This window comes from Carassius auratus, chromosome 43 (assembly GCF_003368295.1).
Source record: "Carassius auratus strain Wakin chromosome 43, ASM336829v1, whole genome shotgun sequence".
In the NCBI taxonomy this organism is placed as follows: domain Eukaryota; kingdom Metazoa; phylum Chordata; class Actinopteri; order Cypriniformes; family Cyprinidae; genus Carassius; species Carassius auratus.
Window position 1 is genome coordinate 18,896,198 of NC_039285.1, and position 21,266 is coordinate 18,917,463.

The 21,266-nt window shown below is 41.1% G+C and overlaps 1 protein-coding gene across 1 annotated transcript in view; it reads left to right on the forward strand.

Moving 5' to 3' along the window:
• The first annotated feature begins 2,485 nt into the window (after positions 1–2,485).
• Positions 2,486–21,266, forward strand: part of LOC113061833 (extracellular calcium-sensing receptor-like) — a 64,593-nt gene continuing 45,812 nt past the window's right edge. The window contains exons 1-3 of the mRNA XM_026231290.1: positions 2,486–3,246; positions 3,414–3,635; positions 4,048–4,171. Of these exons, the coding sequence (XP_026087075.1) occupies positions 2,566–3,246; positions 3,414–3,635; positions 4,048–4,171 (1,027 nt within the window). The 5' untranslated portion in view covers positions 2,486–2,565. The remainder of the gene's footprint in view (positions 3,247–3,413; positions 3,636–4,047; positions 4,172–21,266) is intronic.

A 21,266-nucleotide genomic window follows, 5' to 3' on the forward strand; every position in this document is an offset into this window, starting at 1 on the left:
TGTCAACTACAATGCACACCTTATATATTTTTAATATGTATTTAGGTAAATTCCTGTGAAAGTTAATAATGACTTTTTTGAAGTTAATAATGACTTTTAATGTCGGAAATAATTTCATCACCATAATAACACTGTTAAAATATGTATTATAGGCTAATACAAAATAAACAATAGCATGTTTTTACAAATGGCTGCAAAGGGAGCCAAAGTGTAATTGCTGCTGTTACACTTACAGAGCAATCCTTGTTTAGGCTACTGGCTACTTTTTCGCCTGCACTTAACCTACTAACACCAGCACTTTCCTTTTCTTGTCTTTTTCATTTAATAAAAAAAATAATAATAAATAGCTGGCTATGCGTTCTATACTAGACTAACTGAGACTTGTCATGGCACTTGTATACTGTTGTTGTTCTCTTGTTGACCTGACTGCTTCTATTGTTCTCATTTGTAAGTCGCTTTGGATAAAAGTGTCTGCTAAATGATTAAATGTAATATAAATGTAATGTAAATTTACTGGTCAAACATTTAATTCAAATATTCACTTAATTTTTCATTTTTGGCCACCTTTTTTCTATGGATGACACAGCCCCTAAAATTTCTTCAACAAAAAAACATGTGGACTTCACAACCCTTATAAAATAAACCATGGTTTTATCATAGTAAAACTAGGCTAATTAATTTTCTTGTGCATGATTTCTGAATGATTGAGACTATAAAATAAATTAGAGTCAAAATAAAGTCATAGCCATGGGTAGGCTAAATGTCGAGAGCTACAATTGTTATTTGTAAATGATTTATTTATTTATTTATTTTTTTTACTTTTTAAAATGCATTTTAAATATTTTAAATGCATTTTTGTATGACACGTTTTTTTGTTTTTTGGTCTGGAATGACCGGAAGGTATGTATTCCTATAAGTCCAAACTACATTGTTGATTTTAAGATGTATGGCAATGCTTCTTTCTCTAACAATACATTAATACTTTACTTTTTAAAGCTTTTTACATGTTAGTATTTTTTTTATTATTATTATTTTTGTTAAAACATAAAAATGTTTTATTAACAATATTTGAATAATCTACTTAAGGTTTTACTTTTTAAATTGCATTTTCATGTATTAAAATTAATTAATGAAAAATAAAGGAATTTCTATATAGAACAAACAATGCTTTTCAATCTCATTTTTGTGCCACTAAAACAGTGAGAAAATAACAAATCTTTTGCAAAGAAAGAAGAAAGTACAAATGAAAGCAAGTATGAAATAAACATGCTTTCATTTTGACTGCTTTCTCTTGGGGTTGGCCGATTATCTAAAAGAAGGCAAGTCATGATTTTGCTGTTTTGAAAATGTATGATACACTTGAGACACATCATCTCATTGACTGACTTGAAATATTAACCACACCCTCTTAGATGTTCCAGTAAAGACTTAGAACATATAACAGTAGTGGTTGGTGGATGTATACAACAAAGTGTAAGGCTCACATTTTTGAGTGGTTGCTTGCATAGCAGGATAAATGAATGCTCATCTTTTATTAAAAATGGCACTGTGTATTACCAGCCTTTGCCCTGCTGTGTGTGGGGTTAATTTAGGCACCTGCATTCTCCAAGGTGATCCTCAACCCCCTGATCTCTTGGAGAATGGAGACTTAATCATTGGAGGGGCTTTCACCATTCATTACTATGTGAAGACAGAGAAGCACACCTATACTAGACGACCACAACCACTAGAGTGCAGTGGAAGGTCAGAGTTTGATTCTAATTTAAATGTGCTTAACAGAGCAGGGAAAATGGGTTAAACAGGCTGTGCTGAAATTGTCTTCACAACTTTCGTTTCGTTTAAGTAAAATTTGTTCATTAGAAGCCAACATGAAAAACTTTAATTGTGTGTATACTTTAACAGCATGGACTTCAGAGAGCTGCGCTTTGCTCGTGCCTTGCAGTTCACTGTCCATGAGATCAACAACAGCTCCGATCTCTTACCGGGCATCACATTAGGCTACCACATATATGACTCGTGTGCATCTGTGCCAATGGCAATTAAAGTTGCCTTGCAGCTTGCCAACGGACTAGATCTCGTGTTTAACGACACTGATTCCTGCGCAAAATCTGCTGCAGTAAACGCACTAGTCGGAGATTCTGCTTCCACTCCGGCTGTTACCATTTCAAGACTTTTGGGTCCTCTTGGAATTCCACAGGTGCTTGCGCAAAACAAGTATTTTGTAATCTTCTTAGAAGAAAATAACAACAATGAAAAAAAAATGTAAATATAAAATAATTATTGTAGACTTATATTGGCAGTGACACAAATTGAGAACTTTTGAGTCACATACAACAGATGAAATCAGTAAATGCAAAGTTTGACACACACACACACACACACACACACACACACACACACACACATATGTGTGTATATGTGTGTGTGTTTGATTATACATATTTATTTTCTTCACCATAGGTGAGTCATTACGCAACATGCGCGTGTCTCAGTGACAAGCGTCAGCATCCTACTTTCTTCAGGACCATCCCCAGCGATCACCATCAAGCGGCAGCACTGGCACGGATGGTCAAGCACTTCGGATGGACGTGGATCGGTGCTGTGTGCAGTGATTCAGACTATGGGAACAATGGCATGGCATCATTCCTGAAAGCTGCAGAGCAGGAGGGAATCTGTGTGGAATATTCCGAGGCCTACTACAGGACTCAGCCACGCAGCAAACTGAAAAGAGTGGCGGATGTTATTCGCAAGTCATCGGCTCGTGTTATAGTTGCCTTCGTGGCAGCAGGTGATATGAGATTTATCTTAGAAGAACTGAGCCAGCAGCCTCCTCCCCCGTTACAGTGGATTGGGAGCGAGGCATGGGTTACAGACCCACAAATGCTGCGGTTTAATTTGTGTATCGGTGCTGTGGGTTTTGCAATACCGAGGTCTGTTATCCCGGGTTTTCGTAATTTTCTACTTGACCTGTCTCCAAAACAAGCGCTAAAATTTCCCCTGCTGACAGAATTCTGGGAAAGCTCATTCAGCTGTAGACTAAAACGACAGACAGGTTCTTCTGCTGATATGCCAGCTTGTGATGGCACGGAGGAACTGCGCGCTTTACAGAACCCGTACACAGACACGTCCCAGTTGCGCGTCACTAACATGGTGTACAAAGCCACATATGCTATAGCTCATGCCCTCCACGGCATTATCTGTAACAAAAAGCAGTGCGACAAAAACATCAAAGTTGAGCCCAGACAGGTAAGTTTTGTTTTTGTGTATTAGCGTTGTTGTTGTTGTTGTTTATTTATTTCAGAATATATGAAATACGTATTCAATCATCTATATATATATATATATATATATATATATATATATATATATATATATATATATATAAATTTATTATTATTTTCTTTTTTTTTCAGGTTTTTGATCAGCTCAAAAGAGTGAATTTCACTAAAAATAATTATTCGGTCTCATTTGACACCAATGGAGACCCTGTGGCCACATATGAACTTGTGAATTGGCAGCTTCAGGGAGACGGTTCAGTTGATTTTGTGACAGTGGGTCAATATGATGCATCCAAGCCCAAAGGCCAAGAATTCAGTCTGAGCAAATCTATCATTTGGTATGATGGCAGTGAAGAGGTATAAAATGTGTTTTTCTTCTCCATTTAGAAATCTCATCATGTACTCCTGAAATTTATTTTGGGGGTAATCTTGGGAGCATACCTATAACCATATAATCACACATATACTGTTATTTTTTGTCATGTACTTCAATCAAATCAATTGAATAAAATAAACCACTTTGTTTCATAAACATTAAAAAGCACATTTACAGTATGGCAACTGGTCACTACATTTTCTTAAATGACCTAGAATATCTCATAATACATATTATGAACTATACTAAAATGAAATGAAAGCAGGGGTATTCACCATGACACATTTTGACCTTATATTTTCAAACATCTGGGCCATTTTGTCACTTTCAGAGCATTTTTGCCCAGAGCCTTGGTTAATATCTTAGTCTGCTGAGTGTACCTGTCACCTGCAGGTGCCTGTGTCTGTATGCAGTGAGAGCTGTCCTCCAGGTACAAGGAAGGCTGTGAGAAAAGGAAGACCTATCTGCTGTTATGACTGTATTAACTGCGCAGATGGAGAGTTCAGCAATGAGACAGGTACTTTGTCTGGATATTCTTGTTAACAAATCGTAAATGTTTCTGGGTCAAAAAAAAAATGAAATGTAAAATAAAGAAAAAAAAGATGCAAGTTTCTTATAAGTAATTTTATAGCATAGAGTTTATGTGTTTGTGTGTGTGTGTGTGTGTGAGAGAGAGAGAGAGAGAGAGTTAAGTTAAAATATGGATCACATTGAAATTAATACAATAATGTCAGTCATTTTAATGTAAAATACATTTATATGTAATACAAACAATTAACCTCATGTCACTGACTCTTTATGATTTGGTCATTCTAAAACAATATAGTCTGATAACCTGTATATCTCCATTTTATTCCCATGGTTCATCAATGGCTGTTATACACTGATCTCTTCATCTTCTAAAGATTTTTAGATTGTCACAAATGCCTTCCTGAGTATTGGCCCAATAATGAGAATGACAAGTGTCTTCCTAAACCAGTGGAGTTTCTCTCCTGGGATGAGATCCTTGGGATTATACTGGCTGCTTTCTCTATTGCTGGTGCTTTGGCAGCTTTAAGCATAACTTTAGTATTCTACAAAAACAGGGCTTCTCCTATAGTAAGAGCCAACAACTCAGAGTTGAGCTTCTTGTTGCTCTTCTCATTGACTCTGTGTTTTCTCTGTTCTCTTACTTTCATTGGTCGTCCCACTGAGTGGTCCTGTATGTTACGTCACACAGCATTTGGGATCACTTTTGTCCTTTGTATTTCCTGTGTTCTTGGGAAAACGATAGTGGTGTTAATGGCCTTCAAAGCTACACTTCCAGGAAGTAATGTCATGAAATGGTTTGGGCCTCCTCAACAGAGACTCAGTGTTTTCGGTTTCACTCTTGTTCAGGTCCTTATATGTGTACTTTGGCTAAAAATATCCCCACCTTTTCCTTATAACAATATGCAACACTACAAAGAAAAGATAATTCTAGAATGCAGTTTAGGATCAGCTATAGGTTTCTGGGCTGTACTAGGTTATATTGGCCTGCTAGCTTTCCTGTGCTTTGTTTTAGCTTTTCTAGCCCGAAAGTTGCCTGATAACTTCAATGAGGCTAAATTAATCACTTTCAGTATGCTCATATTCTGTGCTGTATGGATCACATTTATTCCAGCTTATGTCAGCTCTCCTGGGAAATTCACTGTAGCTGTGGAGATATTTGCAATTTTAGCTTCAAGCTTTGGTCTGATTCTCTGTATTTTTGCTCCTAAGTGTTTTATTATTGTCTTTAGACCAGAGCAGAATACCAAAAAACACTTAATGGCTAAAGTACCAACAACTGCCCTTTGAGACACCCACACAACCACACACACACACACACACACACACACACACACACTTGTCTGGTCAGCTATCCTTGTGGGGACTCTCCATAGGTGTAATGGTTTTTATACTGTACAGACCGTATTTTCTATCGCCCTACACCAACCCTACCCCTAAACCTAACCCTCACAGGAAACTTTCTGCATTTTTAGATTTTCAAGAAACTTCATTCTGTGTAATTTATTAGCTTGTTTACCCGTGGGGACCTCAATTTAGGTCCCCACCGTGACACGGGTCCCCACGAGTCTGTGTGTATTCAGGTTTAAGTCCCCACCAGAATAGAAAAACAAGTACACACACACACACACACACACACACACACACACACATATATATATATATATATATATATATATATATATAATCAGATATCACACAATCTGAGATTTTACTGTCACCCCACTGAAATAAATGTTTTCAAATGTTTGTGGTATATGCATAAACAAATATGGTATATTGTGCAACTTTTCAGGGAAAAAAAAATCTTAAATATAAATTTGGTATGTTTTGTGTTTTAAGTGTGCATGATATACTTTTATAAATACACATATTTGCCTAATTGTGTACTTCATACAGTATATTCATATCTATATTATTGCTTTAAAATATTCTAAAAAATATGTTATAAATTTATTGTTCAAAAACATCAACAAGTATTAAATTAACATAAAATAAACAATAAATATGTAAATAAATGAGTAACACTTTTTGTATCCACACATGAGACAGTTATAATATATAATAATATAAAAATGTAGATTAAAGTACAGAAAAAAAAGGTCATGAAAGTTGGAAAAAAATGGTGAATTACTTGCTAATAGCACTATAAGGAGTCTTTAGAATTTTAGTTTTATTAATTGCCACCCTCATGTACTGATCCTGAAGGTGCAGAAGGAAATGGGAAAACAGAAAGGAAAAGAAATCTTACTAATAAATGAAATATTGGCACATAATATCGGCGAATAATATTTCTCCAGGGATTGCTCACCAGAACTAACTCAGTCATTGAAAATTTTACCACTTCAACCAAGATCAAACTTTTTATATTTACAGGGTCTTACCGGATCTCAATTCAACTTATAGTACATTAAACCTCAAGGGGGAATATACACATATATGTGTGTATGTATGTACAAAGTTGTGGGTTTATTCAATCACTAGCATGCAATCTAGTAATGAATTGTGAAAACTTTATAGATGTGCTCTCAGTGTTCTGAGAAGAGTCTGGCATGCACTTGCACATTCAGACTTCTCTGACTTCCACTCTCAGATACTTGGGCTTCCACTAGTGACATCACTTGCAGCCTTTTATTTTGTTATATTTATTGATTACTTTTTGATTGAATCTTGCACTTTACGCTACCTGCGGCATCACTTGCAATAGACACAAATCGTTCATGTTGCCAATCGAGACAAGATACTGTGGCGTTTAATCAATTAAAATGACTTTAGGTGCAGGGTCCTGCAAGAAAAAGACAATATATAATTTTAGTAATGAAGAGAGCCATACTGAGTTTGATCTTTATCATCTTAGTCCATTATGCCACATTTTGCTGTATGGGAGGAAAACATACATATACATGAATATACAAAAAATTGTAATCAGTAATATAATTTCTTAGATTACACATTTTTGGTAACGTAATCTGATTACTTTTGGATTACATTTAGATTACATTTGTGCTAACCCTTATTTGATATCACATATATTCAGTTAGCCTAATCTTGTACTTTAAAAAAATAAATAAAATAAATATATAAAATATTCAGGAAAAAAAGCCACAATAGCTTATTTGTCAAGTGCAATATATGGACAGTTAATACTTAGAAAATATTAACACTAATTTACCTTGCTGTTAGAGTTTGCTAGTAACATGAAATTCACAGCAATATCACTACTAGGTAAAATATTTAATCTAAAAAAAAAAGAAAAAAACTAAAAGTGAATAAGACTGTATTAATGAAAAATCATCAAAAAATATAGCTACACTGCGAACGTGAATTGTAAAAAAAAGACTCACTCAGTGATGACATTTCTATCCATCTCAAACCATTTTAAGTGCAAAGTAACAATGAGGAAAAGACAAATAATAACAACATTACAAAAATTAATATTAAAGAGGATGAAACTCACAGCAATAACATTGCTAATACAGGGCTCCACATTAAGCTTTTACATGAATAAATCATATATAAATAAATACATAAATCAATCAATCACTTGTCCGAGTAAAAAAGTATACTTGTCCGGGGAAAAAAAATGTTTGATTGTTTTTTGGCACAAATGTAATTTATTCTGAAACGGTCTCATCAGTGCTCTATCAGGTATTACTTTAATCAGTATAGTTTTTGATATTTGCCTTAAATTGATTGCTGTTACACTTTAACTTTATAAAGGAAAATATTTTCCTAAACTGATTAAATGTAGATGTCTACATATTCTCATGTGATCCATAAATTATGTTAGAATAATAAGACATTTAGGTTTTTATTATTATTAAAATGAAATCAGTATCAACAAACTCCATCTGTCCAAATGAATAAATTATGTTATTAGATTAATGTTTTGCTTTTTTGACAAACAAAATATGAAATGTTGAAAATGCAAATATGATATTAAACCACCAGTAGGTGTCGACAAGTCACTGTCTTAATGAGTGAATCACTGATTCAACCGACTCATTCAAACGGCTGATTCATTCAATAAAATGAAGGAGGTAACCGTTTTATAAACGGCTCACTGAATCATTGACTCATTTAAAAATGAATCATTTAGTAAGACTGTCGCTCGGAGATGCACGACTGTTCTGCTTTGGCTTTGCTTAGAATTATTTTTGTTTGAAATGAAGTAAAAATCTACAATGTTTCTTAAATGTAAGTCATTTAATATTACTTGTTTATTTCACGAGTTCACATTTACTCATAATTAAATAAAGGTTTAAGCGTATTTGGCGTGCTGTCCGGGGAGAGAGCTCCGAGCCCGGCAAGACCCCTGAGCCCGGGGAGGCCGGCCCAGCCCAGAGTGCTCCCCCGAGTGCTTCTACCTGGCTGGGGTAGAAACTTGGGTGAGGGTGCGGGATTGGGGTGGCGGGGGGATTCTGGAAATCGAGAGATAGCGAAGGAAGGACTTGCTTGATTATTTATAGGCGTTTTCCTCTTGAGCTGATTGGTAAACTGTGTAATTGCTAATGATGAACTGGCCGTGTTAATTATCTGTGCATGTTCCTCCCGAAATTTGTTTGAGAAACTTCCCTTCACGAGTTCACATTTACTCATAATTAAATAAAGGTTTAAGCGTATTTGGCGTGCTGTCCGGGGAGAGAGCTCCGAGCCCGGCAAGACCCCCGAGCCCGGGGAAACCCCCCCCCATCCGGGGAGAGGGGTCTGAGCTCGGAGGCCGGCCCAGCCCAGAGTGCTCCCCAAAGAGCAATTTGAACAGGACAGCAGCCAGATACGCACATTATGGCTCCCCAAAAGCTGAGCTTAATGGTAAATTTTATTATTTTATTTTTTTGATACTGCTGCGGCAGTGAGGAGATACGTAAAGGCTCCTGCGGGAGCTGATGCTGCTGCGGCAGTGAGGAGATACGTAAAGGCTCCTGCGGGAACTGATACTGCTGCGGCAGTGAGGAGATACGTAAAGGCTCCTGCAGGAGCTTGTGCTGCTGCGGCAGTGAGGAGATACGTAAAGGCTCCTGCGGGAGCTGATGCTGCTGCGGCAGTGAGGAGATACGTAAAGGCTCCTGCGGGAGCTGATGCTGCTGCGGCAGTGAGGAAATACGTGAAGGCTCCTGCGGGAGCTGATACTGCTGCGGCAGTGAGGAGATACGTAAAAGGCTCCTGCAGGAGCTGATACTGCTGTAGCAGTGGGGGAGATATATAATGGCTCCTGAAGGAGCAGGGTGCTGTTGGAATGGGAAATGGAGATGGCTAGGGAAAAAACGGGTGGCTGATGAGGGTTTGGTGGGCTTTTTTGAGATTTAAGCAGTCTGATCGGATGTAGCTCTTAAAAGCTTCTGATGACCAGCGACCGAGTGTTTGGATCTGATGTTGGGAAAGGCCATTTTGAGCCGCTGTGGTGGCTGCACCAATTCTGAAGGAATGGCTGGAGAAATCGTCAGATGAGATGCCGGACAGACGTAAGACAGATTTTAAGTGTTTTTGGAACCAAAAACGGGAGACAGGGCGGCTACAGTCATCTGTGAAAAGAGGGTCGGAAAGGGATTTAGCTTGGGCTTTCCTGAGCTGGAGGAAGGCTAGGAGTGTTTGGTATTGGAGAATAGGTGATTGAAGGTTAAAAATATAGATAAAGTGGCCCTTCATGGTCTGATCTGTTTTACTTCGCTTTATATGAAATGACATGGCTTCATTGTCCAGAAGTGCTAGATCAGAAATGGTGGGGTGGATATTTGGTTTAAAGCTGGAAGTGGTAGTGAGCTCTGAGCATCTGAGAAAGCCAAAGAAGGCTAGGATAAACATGGCATCTAGCGTTCGAGCAGTGTGGATGGAATGGTAACCTTTGCGAAGCGTAGAAATGCATTTAGTCAGGATTTCAAAGGTTATGGGCTGCCTGGAGTCTGGGCGCGTGGGATGGGCTCTTTGAATGCCTTTGATGAGAAGGGAGGTCTGTGAATTGGCTATTTGGGCTGAGGGTGAACCAAATATGAGTTTATGGAAAAATTGGATTCCACTTAGATAGCTTTTGATGGAGCTGACTTGGAGGGTTTTGTTAATGTTGAGGTGTGATATAAATGAGGTGATGGAAAGTAGGGAGAAATCAGGGAACAGTAGATTATAGGCGGAGTGGAATGCTTTAAAGCATTTCCATGCTGTGAAGTATGACTGCAGGGTGCTGGGGGAAATGGCTTGGAGAATAGAATTTCTTGAAGTTTCAAGAAGGGGTCTCAGAGGATGATTCAGAGGAATATTAGCTCTGAATAAGGAGGCACTGGGGTTGGGAATGGTTCCGCCTGCGGTGCCAACAACCTGAATTTCTGAAAGGCAAAACGAGAGAGAGAGTCAGCTATTTGGTTCTTTACCCCGGGAATGTGTTTTGCGGTTATGATAAACTGATCGCAAGCTGAGATCCAGATTAGCCGCTTTAGTAAGGGCATTAAGGTGGGGGAATGAGAACGGCCGTTATTAATGCAATGGACGGTAGCCTCATTATCGCAGTGAATTACGATGCTGGTGGTGGACCACTCTTTTCCCCATAGAGAGGCTGCCACGACGATAGGATATAGCTCGAAAAGGGCTGATGATATTAATGGCTGGGGTAAATCTAACAGCTGGGAGGGCCATGTAGAAGCGAACCAGCGGTTTTGGTAAAATCCTCCGAAACCGATGGAAGGGGCGGCGTCGGTAAATAGTTGGATGTCGGTTGGGGATGAAACCAAATCACTGTAAAAGAAAGATAATCCGTTCCATTGATTAAGGAAGGATATCCACAGACTGAGCTCGTCGCGGCATGGATTGGTTATGAATAATCGGTCCTCTAGCTCGTGAACGGAGGACGCGAGAGAGAGGAGGTGAGAGACGAAAGGGCGGCCTTGAGGGATTATGCGCATCGCGAAATTTAGATGACCGAGAACGGATAGCAGCTCACGTTTGGAGCAATTTGGATTTGCTAATAGAGTGGAAGCCACCAGAATGGTTCTGTCGATTTTTTCCTGGGGTAGAGAAGCTTGAAATTTTTGTGAATCTAGATTGATTCCCAAAAATTCGATGGAAGTGCTTGGACCTGACTTTTTTTCCTGTGCGAGGGGAATCCCGAGCTCTGCAAAAACCTTTTGAGTTGTCATAAGGTTTGCTGCTGGGATGGAGTCAGGCGGTGATATGATTAAGAAATCGTCTAAGAGGTGAATTAAATAGGGTACAGCGTAAATGTTGGAAAGGATCCAGCAAATTGATTCTGACAACGTCGAAAATCTTTGGGCTGCTTCTGCAGCCGAACGTGAGGCGGACGGAAAAGTACAATTTATTTCTCCAATAGACGCCGAATAAGTGCCAAAAATCTGGGTGGATGGGCATCACTTTAAACGCAGAGGTGATGTCGACTTTGGCCATCCAAGCACCGCGTCCTGCGTCTTTGATCATAGTGATGGCTTGGTCGATGTCGTGGTAGTGAAGAGAAAATTCATCGAGTGGAATGAGACTATTAATATATATTTAATATAATATAATATTAATATAATATAATATTAATATATATTTTTACCAGAAAATTTTCTGGTTGCTACGCCTATGGGGCTGACGCGGAAGATGTTGAAGGGGGGAACGGAAAAAGGGCCGATCATGAAATCAGCGTCTATTTCTTTCTCAATTAACAGGTCAACTGTTTCGGGTTCCGTGAGAGCGGACTGAAGGTTGGGGCATATGAGGCTTTGGGAGGGGAGACTTTCGACCCCAGGATGAAAACCGTGTGAGAGGCCCGACAGTAGGTAGTTAGAAAAATCTGGGTTGGGGTGATGGAGCAATTCGGAAGATAGGCGAAAAATATTTACTGGAGTCGATAAGTATTGTTTTTCATTTTTATTGACATTTTTTTGTACAGGACAAATCAAGCGGGCGTGAGCGCCGCCACAAAAGTCGCAAATATGCATGAACCGGCAGCGTTGTCTTGAGCACCTGCCGGCATTGAAGCTGATGCAGAGTTGCCTATCAGAGAAAGAAGGGGGCGGCGATTAGAGGCATTGGGGAGGGAACGATTGTTTGGGAAATTTGATACATAGCTGGTGGACTTGGGCTGGGATGGTTCGGCACAGGGAGGAATGGATGGGTTGACAAAAGGGCATGTTGTAGAGGAGTGTGCGATGGATCGGCATACTGCGCATGTGATATTATTGCAGCCTAAAAATACCCGATTGTGAAGTTCAGTGTCCAAAGCTCCCCAATAAGGACACTGATTCCACTGAGATACTCGGATGGCGCATTTTGCCGAAAATAATTTATGATAGGTGTAGAAATGGGAACCCCCGTATGATAACGCGAGCTCGGCGATTATTGTGAGATAGTCGCTGAGCTCGCGTCTCCGTTGTGGAAAAGAGGAACAGATTACTTCGGAGTAGCGATTGAAGGCGATAGAGAATTCGGGAAATGAAAGAATATGGAAAATGCACACCCTCGGTCGCTATGAGCCAGGCGATGCGAGGGCAAGCTATTGGCTCAACTTACCTTGACTCAAATCGTGACAGGTTACTCCAACATGCTGTGGGAAGGTGTCCAGTGGTTGACCTGAAAATTGGAAGTGTGAATGTGTCATGTCTACTTGACACTGGGAGCCAAGTCAGTACAATTACTGAACACTTCTTTAAAGAGCACTTGGCAGGTGAAGATAAGGATATGCTTCCCACATCCGGTTGGTTAAGAATTACAGCCGCTAATGGATTAGACATCCCATATTTGGGTTATCTTGAACTACCAGTTGAAACCATGGGTATTAACCTGCCTGAGTGTGGATTCCTGGTGGTTAGAGATGGACGGAATTCTTCTGCGGTGCCGGCACTCATCGGCATGAATAATATAAGTAGGTGTAGGCAGTTAGTGCATGCTGAGTTTGATACTACTTTAGGTGGGGAGTTAGAGTCTGACTGGAGAGAAGTTTTCCAGCAGATGCAAAGTGTCAGTCAAGCTAAAAAACAGATTGTTGCACATATAGCTGGAAAGGAGACGGTGCATATTCCTGCTTGGTCAATGTCGACCTTGATAGTCAAAGGAAGGGGAAATAGTTGTTCAGAGGGCTATTCCAACCTGTTGCTGGAACCAGGGAAGTTTCCCCTCCCTCAGGGTTTGATAGTAGTACCCTCTCTTGTTTCCACTACAACACTGTTATTTCCGATACGAGTTGTGAATCTCTCCACAGAGGATATATGGCTGCAACCTCGTACCAGGCTAGGTATTCTCTCTCCTGTTGAATCCTTACGTTCTGGAGAGGGTTGTGAAGTAAAGTTCCAGCGGGTTGAGGCTGGGGTGGAGGAGATTACAGTAAGCACAGAAGAGAGGCAAGTGGTGACCGAGGGCTTACCAGACTTCCTTAATGGGTTGTGTTAGGGTGGAGCTGCTGAGCAGCAGGCTGAGCTTAAAGCTTTGTTACTGAGGTACGTGGATGTGTTTGCATTAAGTGATGATGAATTAGGGTTTTCTGAAAAAGTACAACACGAGATCCATTTGGTAGATGATGTACCATTAACACAGCCCTACCGTCGCATTCCACCAACCCAGTATAGTGAAGTCAGGGAACATATTACTAAGCTGCTCCAGAAGGGGGTAATTAAGCATAGTAGTAGTGCGTATGCATCACCCATAGTGCTTGTACGGAAAACTGATGGGAACTTGAGATTGTGCGTGGACTACAGGCACTTGAACGCGAAGACAAAGCGAGATGCTTTTCCCTTGCCTCGCATCGATGAGAGTTTCGATGCGTTGCAAGGTGCCAAATTCTTCTCAACCATTGATTTAGCGAGCGGATACCATCAGATAGCCGTGCGGGAGCAAGACCAACCAAAAACTGCGTTCACCACCCCGTTTGGCATATTCGAATACTCCCGTTTGCCCTTTGGAGTCTGTAATGGACCGTCCACATTCCAACGCCTCATGCAGTCCATAATGGGAGATTTGATATTTCAAACGATGCTGGTATATTTGGATGATATTCTGGTTTATTCATCTACTTTCCAGGAACATCTAAAGAGATTGGAAGTGGTTTTCAGTAGGTTAAGGGAGGCTGGACTCAAAGTTAGGCCTGATAAGTGTAGTTTTCTCCAAGAACAGGTCAAGTTCCTGGGTCATCAGATCTCTGCTCAAGGGATTGGAACTGATCCAGGAAAGGTAGAAGCTGTGAGAAAATGGAAGACGCCAAGTACAGTGAAAGAACTAAGGTCTTTTTTGGGATTCTGTAGTTACTACAGGAAGTTTATTGAAGGGTTTTCTAAAATTGCAGGTCCTCTTCACGACCTGGTGAACTTTTGTCTGAGACAACAGAGCATGGTAAAGAGACCTGAGTTTTGTTCACTTTGGACAGAGGAGTGTTGCACAGCCTTCGAAATGTTAAAGGAGAAGCTTACTACGGCCCCAGTCTTGGGTTTTGCAGATTTCTCTCTTCCGTTCGTAGTTGAGACGGATGCTAGCAAGGATGGTTTAGGTGCTGTCCTTTACCAGCAGCAAGGTGACTCTAGGAGAGTGATAGCCTATGCAAGTCGCCGGCTACGTAATGCAGAGAAAAATGACAGGCATTATAGTAGTATGAAGCTTGAACTGCTAGCTCTCAAGTGGGCTGTCTCAGAAAAATTTAGGGGGTACCTGTTGGGTGCAAAATTTGTGGTTGTCACGGATAACAACCCATTGTGTCATCTGAAGACGGCGAAGTTGGGTGCCGTCGAGCAAAGATGGGTGGCTCAATTAGCTGTTTTTGATTTTGAGGTGAAGTACCGACCTGGACGGCACAATGTCGCAGCAGACGCCTCTCAAGGCACCCGTTGGCAGGGGAGCCTGACAGTTCTGAAGAATTGGATGACTGTGTTGCCATTTGTAATGTAGTCAACAAGGTTACACCTTTAGACCCTGAATTGTTGATTGTGGGTGACCAGTGCTGTAAGGTTAGACAGATCCGTGCACAAGAGGGTAGTCCCGGTAAAAGTGACATCCAGGATTGTATGTTTGCTCTTCCAGGTTACACCAAAGCTCAGTTGAAAGAATTCCAGCTAAGTGACCCTGTTTTGGGCTCCTTCAATGAGTTTTGGGGTAATCAGAGAAAGCCCACGAATCAAGAGAGATGCAGCTTACCTAGGCCTGTGTTGTCACTGCTGAAACAGTGGAAATATATCCAGGTGATGGATGGTTTGTTTTACAGGGTTGTGAATGACTTTCGCTTGGGTGAGTGCAGACAATTGCTTTTGCCAGCCTGTTTAAAAGAACAAGTCCTGAGCAGTGTCCATGATAAGATGGGACATCAAGGCATTGAGCGTACACTCAACCTATTGAGACAGCGTTGCTTCTGGGTCGGTATGTACAAGGATGTTGAGAGGTGGATTAAAAGGTGTCAAAGGTGCATCCTAACCAAAATGCCACAGCCGCGAATCCGTCCGCCTATGAAGCCATTTTTAGCATCCAGACCACTGGAGGTGGTGGCCGTGGATTATACTGTGCTTGAACCTGCCACGGATGGTCGCGAAAATGTGTTGATTGTCACCGATGTGTTTACTAAATTCACACAGGCATTCCCCACCAGAGACCAGAGAGCTGATACTACAGCGAAGATACTGCTGAAGGAGTGGTTCATGAAATACGGGGTACCAGAGCGGTTGCATTCCGATCAGGGAAGGAATTTCGAGAGTGAGGTGGTAGCTGAGTTATGTCGCTTGTATGGGGTAAAGAAAACACGTACAACCCCCTACCATCCACAAGGTAACGCTCAGTGCGAGCGGTTTAACAGAACGCTCCACGAGTTGTTAAGAACACTTTCTCCAGAAAAGAAAAGGCGTTGGCCAGAACACCTTCCTGAGCTGATCTATGCATACAATGTAACCCCACATGCTACAACTGGGTATTCACCTTATTTCTTGTTATTTGGTGTAGAACCACGCCTTCCAGTAGATGCTCTCCTGGGTGAGGAACATCCTGTGAATCGAGGGCAGGATTGGTTAGTAATCCACCAAAGCCGACTCAGGGAAGCTCATGAAAAGGCGAGACCATTTGCAGAGCAGAAAGCGGCAGAGAGATTGGCTCCATTGAATGACAAGGTTTACTGTCCATCTGTTGGTGTTGGGCAGACGGTGTACTTGCGCCACCGCCCTGTAGGCAGACACAAGATACAGGATTCCTGGGCTCCAGTTGTGTATCGGGTAGTAGAGGTACAAGGTACCACTTATACAGTTGAGCCTGTAGAGGGAGGTCCTTATAAACGGGTCCACAGAGTTGATTTGCGACCATGCGAGAGATCTGTGGTTGAGACAGCAGAGGCAGTGAGTACAGTGACAGCCCCAGCAGCTGAGTTTCCCTCTGAGTCAGTGGAAGCTGAACCTGTTGATCCAGAGTGTGTAATACTGGAAGAGGTTACTTTGCCTCACCTGGAAGAGACGAGAGATGTGGAAATTGAAGTCTCTGGGTCAGCAGAGGAAACGTTAGCAGTGGGTCCTGATTTTGTTCTAGAGAATGATGGACAGCTACCCTCAGAGTTAGAGCACGTGGGGGAAGATGGGATTGTTCTTGATGCTGATAGACCCGTTCCAAAGAAACCGGTTCCTGCACCAAGAAGGACTAGCCGTGTCAATGCTGGTGTGCATCCAAACCCATTTAATGAACCCAGGTCAGCTTGTAATTCCGTTTCAATCAGCCCTGAAGTCTTTTCCCAGGTTTTGACCAGTCTTGGTAGTGTTTTCTTCAGGGAAGCAGTAAATGAGGTTAGGAACCAGCACTGAATGTCATTGAGGACAATGATGGGTTTCAGCAGGGGAGAATGTGGCCAGAGGTATAAATACAACGTATTTTCAATGGGTGTTAAAACAGAGTATGGCCCCTTTAAGAGATCCACCGATCTCTGCTCGCGAGATTTCCTGTTTGTCATGTGCGCGAACAGAACAGCCATTTCGGGATGATACGATGTAGCAGCCGAGTGCATCGGGGAGATTTTTTTGAAGTTTTGCTGTCTTCCTGGATGTGATCGGATCGAGTGTGATCCACGTGAACCTCGTGTCTGGTGATAGTGGAAACTTCCAGTGTAAGTTAAGAATTTTTCTACTCTTGTATTAGTATTTGGAACTGTACAAACACTATCAGTGCTGTTAAAACTCTTGTTTTAATGTTTAACAATGTGTGTTTTTGTGAAAAAGGTCATTATTGTGAGAGCAAAGATGAGATGACTTTATTAATGTGTTTCTTTTATCTCTTCTTTGTACCATAGCACTACCGTATTCTTTACTTTATCAGTAGTTCATTTTTTTGACCATTTTGTATGAGGATTTTGGTGATATTTATTTGTGTTCTTAAAGACAAAGTCCAAATCACCTGATGAAGCAGTAGATATTTGTGGTAATGCTCACTCCAGAGTAAATTATTTGGGAGTGCGAGTATTGTGCTGGTTTTCAACCAGTGTTCATCTGCTGGAAATCTAAGACATTGTTTTTTGTTACATTGGAACGGGTGAAACATCACATTTATTTTTATTTATTTCTGTAAGTCTTCAGTGTCATTACACTGTGTAATTCTTGGAGTGACAATTTGTATTTAGTAATTTTTCTTAATTCTATTTTTTGGAATTTTATTTACTTTTATTTATTTATTTTTGCTCAGCTGTGTTTCCGCCGACCGCTGTATACTTATTTTAAAGGAAACAAACAGCAGTCAGATAAAACCCCAATATAAAAAATTAATCTGTTGCCGTGTGTGTTTCTTTTTCCTGACCACCCGGTTACACGTAGAGGGCTTGTAACTCTGCCTTGTTTAGCCAGCGAGGAACGTTGATGCCGGCGTTTGAGAGGGCCTGGCGTAGACTTGTCAGTGTCCATTTCTCCGTGGCTGGAGCGGAAGAGAGAGCTGAGGCATGAGAGGATGCTGGTGACGGTGGCTGACGCCTGGAAGGTGAAGTGGAATCCCTGCGTCTGGAGGTTTGAGCGGTGGTATTGCGGGAAGATCTGCGACCCCGCGGTGCAGCCGCTGGCTCGGTAGGAGCGTCTTGCGGGGCGTTGGTGTCCCGAACTTCGGCTGTGGACGCATGCGGAGCTGCGTCGTGAAAGGTGTCGTCTTCATCAGAGGATGATTCGGTCTCAGACATGCTGCAGCGATTCGATGCGTAGTTTCTGGAAATCGAGAGATAGCGAAGGAAGGACTTGCTTGATTATTTATAGGCGTTTTCCTCTTGAGCTGATTGGTAAACTGTGTAATTGCTAATGATGAACTGGCCGTGTTAATTATCCGTGCATGTTCCTCCCGAAATTTGTTTGAGAAACTTCCCTTAACTGATGTATAAAATCAATATCACATTTCCAATCGAGCTGAAAGTCGGAAAAACATCAATCCTGGTCGTGTGATGTTGCACATATTATACAGAATATTTATATTTTTTGTATCGCAACGTTTGTTTCTTTGTGTGTGCTGTTCTTATAGTTTTTATCTCTCCGCGAGTCAGACAGACTGCACGATCCTCAACTGACTCGACCTTTATACTGTCAATACATTATCTGTTATTATGGCGCCACCAGGGGACGGCCACCCCTGGCCGACTCCTGGCCACCCCACTGGCCAGTATAAATTTTAGTAGCATCCCTAATGCACAGCCAGGCAGGCAAGCCGCTCTAAACCTTCAATCACACACAGCAACCCGCCCCTCCCCCAATGCCTGCTGTTGCGCGCTCAGACAGCAACAGGTCAAATTAAGAAGTTAGAAGACGAAGAAGACTAACGGTAAGTAAATAAGTAAAAAAAATATTCTTTCGTAAAAGAAGACGGGGAATTATGTGTCGTGGCATGCTTTTTAAGTGCCAAATGGTTACAGTATACTGTTACAGCAGCTTTTTGATGTGTCTTTGACACGTTTTGACAAGAGTTAACGTTACCTAGCTAACGTCGTTAGCTGGTGCATGTTATGTCAATTTTCAGACAATGAAGAGAAAGTCCACAGACATCTCTTCTTATTTTAAGAAGAAAAGTACAGAAGGAGGGGTGAAAGAGATGGCAGGGGAGCAAGAGAGGCTTAGTAATAGTGAGGAGGAGGAGGAGGATGGAGGAGAGGAACAGACAGAGCAGCATGACAAGGATACACAGCAAGCATTAATGACAGAACACAATGATGAGGAAAAACAGACAGCAGCAGCCCAGAGACAGTCTGCACCATTGGTCACAGAAGTGTGGCAGGACACGGCAAAAGCAGGTGTTAGACGTGTTCCTGGACCAACAGGTGAAGAAACGATCACGTGGCCCTAATAATGAAATTGATGGCTAGCCTAGATAGTAACATCATCTGGAGAAATGTATGTTTTGTTTAGTGTGTTTCCATTAAAATACAACTCATGACATAATCACTTAAAGCGTTTTGATTCATGTTTATTAGTAGTTGAGTTTTATTAGTCTGAATAGAAATGCCTATAGGTTATTATTACAGCTATGATGGATAATTACGAGAGGGGCTTAATATTATTATTGTTATTATTATAATTATTATCATTATTATTTTAATATCAGAATAACTGATTTTGCCTCGTTCCATTATAGATATCTCCCAGTCAAGAGCAGAGCAGCCCAAGCAGCCACATCTGAAAATCTTCCCTCGTACCTATCAAGGAGACAGAAGACGATGCTTCTCTAAAGACTGGTACAACACACATAATTGGCTGGAATACTCTCAGAGTAAAGACTCTGCCTACTGTTATGGCTGTCGGCACTTCAGTCTCCCCTCCTCAGGTGATTCAGTATTTACATCTGAAGAGGGGTTCAAACATTGGAAAAAGGCAACCTTCAAAGATGGGGGACTTTTAGGTCATGCCAAATCTGAAGCACATACTAATGCAATGTTAGCATGGGCAGAGTATGAAAAATCCACGGCAAGCACATCCTCTTTCTCAGCCTCCTTAAATGCGGAATACAATAAATTAGTGAAGGAAAATAGGGAGTACATTAAAGTTGTTGGAGAAACCCTGCTTCTCACAGCTACACAGAACATAGCACAGAGAGCACATAAAGAATCAGAAGGTGAGAATAAAGGAAACTTTCTCGCTATTATGGAACTGCTATAGCCAAACACAATCCCACAGTCAAAAGAAAAATGACAAGTCAAAGAAATGCAACATATCTTGGGCATGACACACAAAATGAAATAATTGATTGTCTAGCTGAAATGGTCCGCACTTCAGTAATTGGTGAAGTTTCCCAAAGTTAGGCTTTCAGCATTTTGGTTGATGAGACTAAAGACCTAAGCAAAAAAGAACAGATGTCCTTTGTAATAAGATACTATTACAATGGGTCAGTATGTGAGAGCTTCCTTGCCTTTGAGGCAGCACAGCGCCTTGATGCTGCAGCACTTTCACAGAAAATAATTAAAATTTTGCAGAAGCATGGTCTTCACTACATAAAAACCACCTTGTAGGGCAAGCATATGACGGAACCTCAGTCATGAGCAGAAAACACACAGGTGTGCAAGCATGCATAAAATCAGAGGCCCCATTAGCTTTTTATGTGCACTGCAATGCACATTGTTTAAATTTAGTATTAGTTGACAGTGTGAAATGCATCCCTGAAGCAAATTGCTTCTTTTCTCTTTTGCAGAAACTATGTTTTTTTGTCAGGGTCATATGTGCACCAAAGATGGCTTGAGGTACAGAGGGAGATGTTTCAGGGGGCCCCAAGAGAGTTACAAAGACTGATAGAGACACGGTGGGCATGTAGGTATAATGCTTGCAAGACAGTGAGAGACAGACTGTCAGCCATCATTCGTCTACTAAAAGAAATATCAGAAGAGCAAAATGGTGACAGAGCTGTAGAGGCAAGAGGTTTATTAGCACAAATCGATCTCAAGTTTGTTAGCCTCCTTGTCACATTCACCAGTGTTCTTGGTGAGATAAAAAATCTGTCAGATATTTTACAGTCCCCACAACTTGATTTGGGCACAGCTGTCACACTTGTTGACTCTCAACAAGAGGGCTCTCTCTTAAATGACATCTGAGACAATACTTTAACTCTTACTGAGCAATGCAACATCAGTCCCACACCTTCAGGTCGTCAGGTCAGACCAAGCTCTTAGCTTGAAGAGCATTATTTGTTCACTCCAATAGTTC